General features: G+C 35.3%; 1 protein-coding gene across 1 annotated transcript in view; it reads left to right on the forward strand.

Moving 5' to 3' along the window:
• The window catches only part of LOC145688275 (uncharacterized), a gene marked incomplete in the record, with an annotated part of 75,972 nt that overhangs the window by 59,101 nt on the left and 4,800 nt on the right, over window positions 1-12,071 (forward strand). The window contains 3 exon segments of the mRNA XM_081762272.1: window positions 332-444; window positions 2,494-2,592; window positions 4,562-4,766. Coding sequence (XP_081618398.1) covers window positions 332-444; window positions 2,494-2,592; window positions 4,562-4,766 — 417 coding nt within the window.

The raw sequence follows: 12,071 nt of genomic DNA on the forward strand, positions 1-12,071 counted from the left end.
CCATTGTAGCCAGTACTGTAATTCAGTTCGGAATGTTACGGGGTTCCTCTCACATATTCATGCTTGTAATTATTTTTTAAATAAGAATAAAATTCTTGTATATATTTTTTTCGTAATAAGTTAGAAATCCGTTATGGTGTTATATGTACGCATTATATTAATATAGTTTCGATAGTAAATGAAGGAAAGCTACCTTAGTTTCTCAATTATTCATTCTACTATATTGCTCAAGAAGTGTGTAATTACATGTGACACTACAAAGATTAATTTATTTTTATATAATAGTTTTGTGAGTAAAGTTACTAAAAATTTGAATGTAATTATTTTGCAGGAGAGGCAGAGTATGTTAATGATATTCCTCATATCCATGGCGAATTGCATGCTGCGTTTGTTCAGGCATCGACTCTTGCAACCATATCAAATATAGATCCTTCTGAAGCTCTGGTAATTCTCACTTTTGTTACTGTTATGAGCAGGGTTATACTTAAAATTTTGGGCGCGTGCGCCCATTAAAATTTTCCACCCTCTCTATATCAATAAAAACCGCTGTAGAAAATTTGGAACAGTGAAGTGGCGGTGGTTTAAAAAAAATGTTAAAAAAATCCATTCCATATCTTGTGTGCGTCCATAATTATTCTGAAATTTCCAGAACTAGTACGAAAAATCGGTTACCAGAAATTTGCTGCCTCCTCGGGCCGTGGCACATATTGACCAATGCGTGAATACGACCCTGGTTATAACTGTAGTGAATGTAGGTATACATCCAAGGTACATATGTATAGCTTTCATAAGCAGTGCTCTATTAAAGAGAAATTTTTATTTCAAATTGTACTAGGCGAACTATTTGGAAGGTTAAGGTCCAGATTGGACAATCTCAATTTTGTAAAAGTCGCAGATCTCCAGGAACATTCCATGTAAATATTAAGGTTTAAAAGCTTCAGGTGCCATATATTCGCTGTATAGAAGTAAAGGTAGCACATTTTGACACTCAAGACTTTCGGGTTATTTTGTAATTTAACAAACTGCTTATAGATTTCACATCAAATAGGAGATATTTTAAATTTATCCAAGAAAGACTTAGTCGTGGATATATATATATTTACGATATGTAACATTTTACGGAAACAAATGTAGCTTTGTTGGGATTCTTTAGTTTTATATTGCCATCTTGCATTTTTCTATAAAAACGTAATGAAAAATGTCAATCCAGTCTGTAGTTTAACATCCCATAATATTGCAGTTCGTGCTAATATAAGGTGCTTCCATAGAAATAGTCTGGCTACAAACGCTTTAAAGAAAAATATGCTATCAACTCAATCACGCGAAGTTCCATCGTGTTTAGTTTTCATACACTGAGGAATCCTAGAGGAAAGCTAGAGAATGAAAGTATCTTATTTATTAGAATATCTATAGTTTCCCTTTCGTCAGAATTCCATTTGACACATGAATGTTCTTACAAGTTGCCGAGATACTTTTGTAATTCGTGCTGAGTGGGATTCCTCATAAAAAAGACTAGTCGGTAGTCCAAGGTAAACTTTTACGATGTGAAGAATGGAAAATGCACTGTTTGAGTCAAATTTTGAATAGTCGATTTGTTTAAAAAAAAAAAATTCAAACTTCGAGATTCCTGAATAATGTTAACGTGATTCCGCGATAATGAAGCTCTTGAAACGTAACAAGATAGTCAATTTCTCGTGTAGTAATAATTTTACGGCCTGACAGTTCATGTAATTTTGAGGGATAGGCCAGATGCTATAGGTTTTAAGGAGGCCATTATTTTGTTTGAGGAAAAGATCATACTTATGCCAGTCTTTGTTTTAAATGAAAGATATAATTTAGGAAGAGGCAATACCTTGGAGAAAATTGCAACACAAGTTTTACTGTGGTGGTGGTGTTAAGAGTTCAATGCTTGTCATAATTTAAAGAAAACTATTAGTATCAAAACAGATGGTAAATATGCATATCGCTAATGTAACATTTTGTAGAAAGTTTTATCCTGGAAAAAACAGTTGGATCGTTTTCCGTTCATTCTCTCCAAAGTATCCCAACATCGAGGCTATATAAGACATGACTTTCGGTGCTAACCAAACCCGTGTGTTCCAGTGGGGATCCATAAGCACATGGCCTTTGTGCATATATACCCGTTCAATCGTGGTCGAAACCAATGTAATATATTAATGTCACTCATAAGAAAACTAATAATTTATCAACAATTGAAAAGTACATTAACACCACACACACAACAGAGTTACTTATTTTAAGTGTAATCAATATTCCGATCTGCTTTTTCAATAACAGCTATCATTGGCCTTGAAGTTGGTAGAATATATTAATAAGTTTTAGATAAACCAATATTGATCGGAACACGTTTACCAAAAATTCCAAAATAGTCAAAGCAATGTGCTTGAATGTATTTAGTTTATTAATACGTAGTCAGCTGTAGCAGTGACATCCAAAACTTGATCACTGGAAGTAGTCATTATTATTTTGCAGAAAATTGAAGGTGTGAGAGGCTTTCTGGTTGCGAAGGATATTCCTGGAAAAAATTCCTTTACCCCCTTATTTCCAACGATGATCGTTGAGAATGAAGAGGTATGTATTTTGTTATCCCAGAGTATTCATTTCCTAAATGTGTATAAAAATAAATACTGCTGCTGTTCCCAGTATCTGATTCTGGTGTTTTTTATTATTTTTCTTAACCTGATACAGTCGACATGCTTCTTGATTTCGAAGGTGGTACAGTGAAACTAGTGTAATGCGATGAATTTTGGTTTTGCCAAATCTTAGTGATAGATTTTATATTTAAATTAAATTTCTAATTTCGTAAGAACGAGTATAAAATTTGAATTCACTGAGCAACACCTAAGTATCTGAAAGTATATAATTAGTGTACGTAACTAATACAGCATTTTCCCATGTTCAATATAGATGTCAGTATATGAAAAGGACGAATGCTTTGAATATAGCAAGTTTTGCTTTTTAAGGATCAATATTTCGTCATACTAAATACGAATTTATATATATAATAATCTCTTTCTACTAATTTGTTTTATAAATGTACTCCTAAAGTTGCCACCATTTTATTTTGAATGTTTATTTCATGCCTGCATGGAAACTTTCGAAGTGGTAAGCTTTGTTTAATTTTGACGTGAGTCTTGGTTTCAATATTCATTATTAAGCTAATTTTAACCCTTTTGTGAGCGTCATTCTATTTTGTTTTTCTCTTTATGTAGGATCTTGTTATTGATACTTGATCAAATCCTGATCTGTATTTCTTCCATATGCTATAATATTTGTGCTGTAGGTGGTATCTCCGTATATTCTGAGTTCATATGCATATAAAATACGAAGATGTATACCTGTCAGTTGCATTGCAGTAGCTTGCAGTCATGATGGTAGAATAACATAATGACACTTTTTTCTTCCATTTCTAGTCTTTCCTTAGAAATGAAATTGGTATTCACTGGGAAATAATTCTTGCCATAGAATCTTAACGAGTTCCAAGACGGGGAAGAATAAAATAACTTCCAGATTTTTTTATTTTATTTTATTATTATTATTATTATTATTATTTTATTTATTTATTTTTTTAACTATTCGTATTCACCAAACATTTTGACTTAAAGACTATTCTGTGGCAACCAATCGAAGTGCATACATCCTTTAGTGTTTATGAATTTCAAACTATTTAAGGAACTTTGATTATATTTTCGATGGGAACGCATCTCGAATGCAGTACAGTTATCTGAAATAGGAACGCTTCGATTGCCCATTAGGAGAGAGGTCTGTGAAATGATGCGTTTGATTTGTTTTTTAAGCACATTTCCGTATTTTCTCTACACAATATAAATATTAGAATAATTTAGAAAGCAATAATGATACAATTGTAAATCTTCAAATTATTTACGAACACAGATATTTGAATTATAATTACTCATACGCGAACAACTTACTACTGCACCGAGAATAATCCGATAAAATACACAAACAAAACGATTATAAAGTTCGAATTATTATTATTATTATTATTATTATTATTATTATTATTATTATTATTATTATTATTATTATTATTATTATTATTATTATTATAAGAAGAAGAAGAAGAAGAAGAAGAAAACACAACACTTGATAAACCCTGGACTTCGTAAATTGCGTTCCTAAACTGGGACATTGGGACGTCGGGATATGAAAATTAGGATCAGTCCTAGCAAAATCTATACCTTAGAAATACTCTATCAAGTTGTTTCGACGAACAGTTCTAAGTAGGTCTGAGTACTAATACATAAAATCGTACTTTACCTAGAGTAATGTAAATCACGAAGTCTTTGGACATCAGTAGAGTACGAACCAAAGCAGATGTCCTACAATGTTAAGAAAAAAAATCATTACATAATTACACTAAGCCTCGTAAATTTTTCCCACTTGAAGATACCAACATGTTTCACAGAAGTTTCTTTTGAAGTAAAACTTACCAAATTTAAAGTAGACTTCATCTTATTCCTTTTGTAAAATAACTTACGAAAGGAACTCAGAAACATCTTCAATGTATTTTATTTAGGTTTTCTGCAGCGGAAAGGTTCTTTACGTGGGTCAGCCCATTGGACTGATTATAGCTGATACACAGCAGATAGCAAATAGTGCAGTGAAAGCTGTTCATGTGTCTTATACTAATCAGCGAGAGCCCATATTAACAATTGAACATGCTCTGAAGGCACCGAGTACAGAAGGAAGAGTTAAAGTGTTACATGAAGCTCCTCCACCAGGTGAGTTGACTTTTCTTTATTAAGGAATCTAATAATTAAATTCAAGGTATTAGACAATTTATCGAATAAACTGATAAGCTGTCATATATGCGGGAATGCTTTCAAACTAGCAGGATTTGTATGGCAGGATATAGCATACAGTGTTAGCGGAATGAGACATGCGTGAGCTCATCGCTTTTGGTTTAATAGTTGGAGTAGTACCGCGAAAGGACGGTTTACGCAATACTCATGTAGTGGAATGTGAAGTGAATAAAGACATCAAAGGACGCAATATATACAGATGACAGGTTCGAGCCAGGCCGCACGCATGGTCAACTGACCAATGCTGCTTCTGGTGCCGCGAAATTGATACAAAGGCATGGCATGCCACCACGATGGTAATGCCGGTGTAGGAGCAATTGACAAGAATCTTACGTAGAGACGACAATCAATGTGAAATAGTATGGCATATTATCAGTACGACGTAGTGTATAGTGTTAGCTCGACGCTGCAGCACTGTAACTGGCTGTCTACGTTGACAGCTCGATGGAATCTTCTAAACCTGAGCCAGCAACATATGATGATTTTGCATCGGTTTCCATTGACATGGCGAACGCTTTTCGGACGAGCTCCGCTTCAACTATATGCTGTCATAGTGAGCAATCTGCCAGCGTGTGTTGTAAAGCGTCGTAACGCCTGGAAGGCAGATGCGATGGTGTGAGGCCGCCAATGGGTACAACATGTAACTTCGGCCGCTGGGTATTGAGAACAATTTCACCAGTGACCACTGCGTCGGGAAATTTCGAGACCTAGGTCATACCCTTTCTCCAGACCATTCCGGTTGCAATATTTCGGGAGGACAATGCTACATACCGGAATATGTAAGCCTTCTTAAAGAAACTACGGGTACTGCTGTTTCTCTGGCCTGTATGATCGCCCGACTTAGCTCTTATCGAATATGGTGGAATAAAGTTATCTGTAACTTGTCTATTACGGTTTTCAAGCAGTGTCGATGCCTTGTAAACTCCCATACAAGCAGGCAATTTGTGAAGAACACGTTTAACAGTTGTTCGATTGACGTTGCGACTTTGATCCGATTGCTACACGTAAATGCTTCATGCCGTATTGATTTTATCAAGGTTAGAAGTGCCATATAGTTCTAGAAGTGTAAACACTTCAGTATAGTCGTGTAAGGAATATGTACTCTAAATTTCATTGCACTTCTTGATACAAATCATTATCATTAGGTGATAAATCAGATGAGTATAGACAATGCGTCATTTTTATTGGACAAAAGTCAACAGTTTGTTGAATGAAAACTGGTGTTGAGGTGAAGAATGATGTGGTGATTTGAGTTTGTTTTATGCAAATTCATTGACTTCTGGAGCAAATTGTTGTATAGCACAATTTCGGTCTTTTAGACCTATGGTTACCACATGCCTGGTATGTCTGAAGATACAAGCAATCATTTGGTTGGCAGCAATTCTCAAACGATCAACTTGTTTGATTTCGCTCACATTGAAACACTCACAGTGGTTTGCTGTTTCGTTTCGAGTTCGTATGAATAGGTCCAAATTTCGTCCCCTATACTGATGAGAGTAGTACACTAAATTTGACTTAACTTTGTTGAATTTTTTGAGCATTTCTTTACACCAATTGACACGAGCCTGTTCTCGAGCTTCGGTTAAATTAAGAGATCCAACGGCTTGAAAATTTCCTTACGTTCAAGCGGCCATGCACGCAAAATCATATGTATTTCTTTTGTCAGCGCTCAAAGATGCCTAAATTTCACGGTATGTCACATGCCGATCTTTCTCAGTCATTTCACACACTGGCAACAACAGATGTGGATGAATGCCCTTCGTGAAATTCATCACTGAGGTGTGCGACCACACTGAAATTTGGAAAACCAGTCATACAGTCCTATTGGATGGTGCATGATCCCCAAAAGCCAAATGAAGTCGCGTGATGTATCGTTTTAGTTTTAAGGTATATTTGAAATAAAAAATCATAATTATTGACCCCACCCAAAAGTGCTGACGAGTATTTTCCATTTCTCACAGACCTATTTCTTCGAACTACTGTGAAAAATAAACTAATTGGCTTAAACAAAAAAAGATATTTCAAACATAAAACAGTCTATTCTTCCAAATATAATAGCTGAACGCTAGCCCCACTGTTAATAGTTACCAGAAACTTTTCCAACAGCCCTCGTAAATGAAGTTGGGTGCAAACAGGGGATGAGAATAAAGGCAGGGAGAGGCAGATTGATATTTAGAAAGAAGTAATTGAAGAGATATCCAGGGACGGTAGTGAGAGAAAGTGGAGATAGTTTGAATGGGTTTTTATTAGAGTTCTACTAATAGATTGAAAGCTTCTAAACATGATCAATGTAAATCAGTAGGATTTGATAGATGGAATACTAAAATTAAAGAGAATTGGATTTCACTAAAAAGGGATTTCACGTATCGCTTCGGAGGGTTTAATGCTGTAAACTGAATGTAAATGAATCAGCAAAATGGATAGATGACAGGACTGGGATCATAGGAGGAAAACTCGATGGAATAAATAGATGAACAAAGAAATTAAGAAAAATAGAAGTGGACCATTTTTATATTACATATACACAAGGTGTTAATCAACTATACCGACAAACTAAAATACGTGATTCCTTACATCAAAATAAGACAAATTTCATATGGATCTATGGCGAAAAGTGCATAGTTTCAGAGCTAGGGCTGTCCAAAATCGAAAAAAAAAAGCCAAATTTCAAGAAGTCCTATTTCGAATTCTAGAAACTGTATTGGTCCTTATCAGCGTAAAGGAAGTCACTCATACACAATCAAAAAATGCATATTTCATTAATGTTCAATGGGTGTACTGAGTATTCCATACAGGGTTAAATTCCCAGACATGCCATCAACCGAATTTGGAGATATGCTCTGACTTTGATTGGTCCGAAGTAGGCAAACGATAAGCCTTGATAATAGTGAACATGGAATCCTTTGGCACGATGTCGGAAGTGTTAAGGATCGTCAGCAGCATGGTTTCTCGTACTCAGGAGAACGCATTCTGCAATGTTTTCTTTCAGGCTTATAAGTGAAGAAAACGTGAAATATACCGTCACGAAATACATCGTATCACACGTTATTCAGAACAAAAAGACATGAAGCTGCCGGTTCCTAACACTTCCGACTTCCCTTCGAAGCGTTGGATGGTCATTGTTGTCAAGGCTTACCTCCTGCCCACTTTGGGCCCTCCTTGAAATCAGGGTATATTTGAAAACCATATTGAGAGCATATGTGAGAATTACACCCTGTAGGGAATGCCCTGTACACTTATTAAAAATTGACGAAATATGCACTTTTGGATTGTGGATGCGTGGCTTCCTTTATGCTGCTAAGGACCACCATCCACAGTTTATGGAATTCGAAATAGGACTTCTTGAAATTTGGCTTTTTCGCTATTTTGGACAGCCCTAGCTCTGAAACTATGCACTTTCCTCCATATGTCCCTATGATCTTTTTCTGTTATTTTGATGTGAGGAATCGCCTCTTACAGTTTGTCGGTATAGTTCATTAACACCCTGTGTGTGTACATATGTGTATATATAAATACACAATACACAGAGGATGGACCCTTGTAACTTTTAAACTAATGGACCAAAAAAAAAAAAATCGTACCATGCAAATATCGGCAGGGGAACATTAAGAAACTCTGCAATACAACCAGGTTAACAGTATTGCTGATCCGACAGTTCTATGTTTTCACGTCAGATTATTACATATTTTAAAGCTACATGTTGAACAAAAACGTATATCACATATATTATTCAGTATTGCAAACTAAAAACACTAAAGTATAACAAATATCCAAATTTTGGTGGCCTCTACAGCAGCAGCAGCAACAGCACAAATGAAGATTCAATAGATGTGAAGATCACAATTATATTAACAATAGTTTAATATTTTAAACAGTTTTGGAGATACAGTAAAAATATTAGTTTTCAAAAGTGCTGAAAATTATGTAATTTTGTAAATTTGATGTAATTATGCCTACCAAAATGTATTATTGTAGTGTTATAGAAGTACAAAAAAGGTTTTAAAACATCCCCACAAATGCGGCATTCTATGCAATATATCAAATTTTACGATTTTTTTCATATCTCCATAGTAGTTTGAGATCAAATTGCTGTAAACGGTACTAAACTCTTTATGCCTATTAGAAACCATGTACGTAATTCAATGTGATACTTATCTAAACACTTTTTCGAAATAAATTCTTTTGAAAAAGGTTGAATGTTCAATTCCTTCTAATTTTCTTTCTAGTTGTTCGAAATACAGTGGGTCAAAAAAGTTTCCGTACAGATGTTGTTCGGTTATGTATTGTAATAAATCTAGCCAAGTACAGAAAGAAAAGGACAATTTCTATGAGTTTTCTATAAGGAACTCCATAATAAACATATACATAAGAAAATAAAACATTTGGTATCTATAATTTAAAAGAAAATCAAATATACACGATATACTGACCATATTACAAGTCAAAAAAGTTTCCGTACACATAAAGAAATGTACATAAATAAGGGCACCACTTTACATTTCGGCCCCAGTTAGTGATCAGTTTGGCCTCCTTTGGCCTTAAGTACTTCTGGCATTCGTTTCTGCATTGCAGTGACCAATTTTAATGTAGATACAGGGGAGATATTCCTCCGTTCTTCACGTAATGCATTTTTCAACTAGTCCTTGTTTCTAATATTGTGTTTCCTAATACACATTCCTAATTCATCCCACAGATGCTCAATAGGATTACAGTCAGGTGATTGTGGAGGAGTATGAAGTTGTTTCGGCTTATTATACAACAACCACTCTTTCCCTTTTCGTACACTGTTAAGGTCGTTATCTTGCTGGAATATAAAAGAGGCTCCCATATTCAGTTTTTTTTTTTTTTTTTTTTTTTTTTTTTGCACTGTCATGGAGATTCTCTTTCAGAATGTTCAGGGAAACATGTTGGTCCATTGTACCTCCGATAAAACCCAAATGTCTCATTCCAACTGCACCCCCCCCCCCCAGAAGAGCATACTACCACCTCCATGCTTCATAGTAGGACACAGATGCTTCGGTTCCATGTGCGTATTTGGGTTCCTCCACACGATGTCTTACATCGGATCCATGAATGGTGAATTTGATCTCATCACTAAATAAAACAGAGTTCCAGAACCTAATTGGCTTGTCCACATGAGCTTTTGGGAGCTCTACACATTTCTTAGTATTTGCTTTACTAACATATGGTTTCTTTCTGGCTACGCGACAGTTGTAGCCCGCTTTTCTGATGATAGTGCGAACTCTTTCAGGAAGCATTTGTTCATCATAGTCACTTTCAAGCATACTAGCTAGTTTTGGAGCACTTGTTTTGGGTTCATTTCGAATAGTTCTTAAAATAACACGGTTATGATTATCCTTTAGCTTTGTTGGACGGCCACTGCGCGGTCGAACTTTGCAACTATTAGTTGCATAGAAGGTATTGTACTATAGAATGTGATTTCTTTACTGTCTCTGCTATGTTTCTAAGAGATTTACCTTCTTGTCTAAATTTTACTATTAGTTCACGTATTGGAATGGGCACTTCCATTTTGACGAGTCGTTTTACTGCCTCTGTAAGTCTTCCTTGCCCAAATTTAGCTGAAATAGTACCTTATCACTAGTAGAGCACGCTACTGTCATCTGTAACCATTGTAAACGCTGTTTGATGTGTGTTTTGCTTCCTTCTTTTGTATATTTGTGCCGTGTACGGGAACTTTTTAGACCTCAATTTTCAGCAACTTAACTTAAATCGTCAGTTATACTATCAGTATATTCAATACCATCACTATAATGTGTACACATTACAAGTAGACACGAACAAATTCAGCTAATGTAATTGCGTTGTATTATTTATTTATTTTAAGATATTATAACATTTTGAAATTATTTCTGGAGTACGGAAACTTATTTGACCCACTGTACATCATATGACGATCGTAATGTTCGACACTAAGGTACTTTGGATGTGCATTACTCTGTCCGCCTCACTTGCGTTAATTACTGTTGTAGGTTCTGAACCCTCCAAAATTTGGTTGTTTTTCGATGTTTGTAATACTGTATCGTACTTAGTTTGCAACATGATATAACAAGTGTGGCATTGTATGTTCCGTTGTGCATGTATATTTGAAATATGTAATAACCTTACGTAGTGCCATTAAAAAAAAAACATTGTTCGGTTGGCAACACTGTTAATCTTGTGTACCGGTGTGTCAATATCTACTTGCCGATACAAAATTTCAGTTTTTTTTTCTCCTTATTTGAAAGTTCCAAGGGCGTATTATGATAAATGGTCCACCCTCTGGGTATTATATACAGTAGCTATTTAAGAGAATATATTCATTCCCATAGATAAAATTTTGATAAACACTTTACAAACGTTGTCATCGTTTAACACAATCGTACTAATGCGATGAATGTGAACATATACCATGGCCAGTGAAGTGCTTTCCGTACTTAAATTTATTTATTATAACATCAAAATGAAATGGCAGAGAGAACCTACAGAGAATTACATTAATTTCACTTTGTGAAGTCCTTTAGAGTGATCTAACAGTACAAAGCTCTAAGGGTAGATATGCACTTTTGCTGAAGATTGTATATTTATTTAAGATACAGCTAACTTTGTAAGGTTGTGGCACATTTGTCAAGTATGCTCAAGAAATGAGTTATTTGAATCACAATGACAATAACTGAGCGTTCACTTTTGGAGCTGTTCCGCTAATTTGAATCCTGTTTACCCCCAAGTGGTCATTGTGGTAGATACAAGTGGGTTTTCTCGAAGTATTTTAGTTTACTCTAGCTCATTATACCATGTAGTTTATAAATTTGCCATCAATTCTGTCTTGTAAAGGGTGTCCATTAGTTTAAAATTTTCACTTAATTTCTTTTAGTCTCTCTCGGTTCCCACTCCTTCCAGATTTCCTGTTGATCCTCCTCCGTCCTAGCTTCTCTTTTATTGTTTAACGTGTTTGTGCATAAATGAAGTCCTCAGTTGCGAAAAGTAGTAAAGCATACTGTTAAGGTGAAACTTTATTTAGAAGGTACTGTCGACCACCCGAGGAGTGAACGCCGAATAACTGCTGCCAGAAATGACATACACAGTTTTCTCGAAGGAAAAGGACTATGGTGGTTCAGTGGAAGAACGCTCACCACAGGTGCTACGGTTCGATACTAGGCAATGTAAGGTTGATTTTTTAATCCTTCAGCTTTAATCTTACCTTTTTACCTCTACCTTCAATGGGGG

This window comes from Thermobia domestica, chromosome 6 (assembly GCF_964235325.1).
Source record: "Thermobia domestica chromosome 6, izTheDome1.hap1.1, whole genome shotgun sequence".
Taxonomy (NCBI): domain Eukaryota; kingdom Metazoa; phylum Arthropoda; class Insecta; order Zygentoma; family Lepismatidae; genus Thermobia; species Thermobia domestica.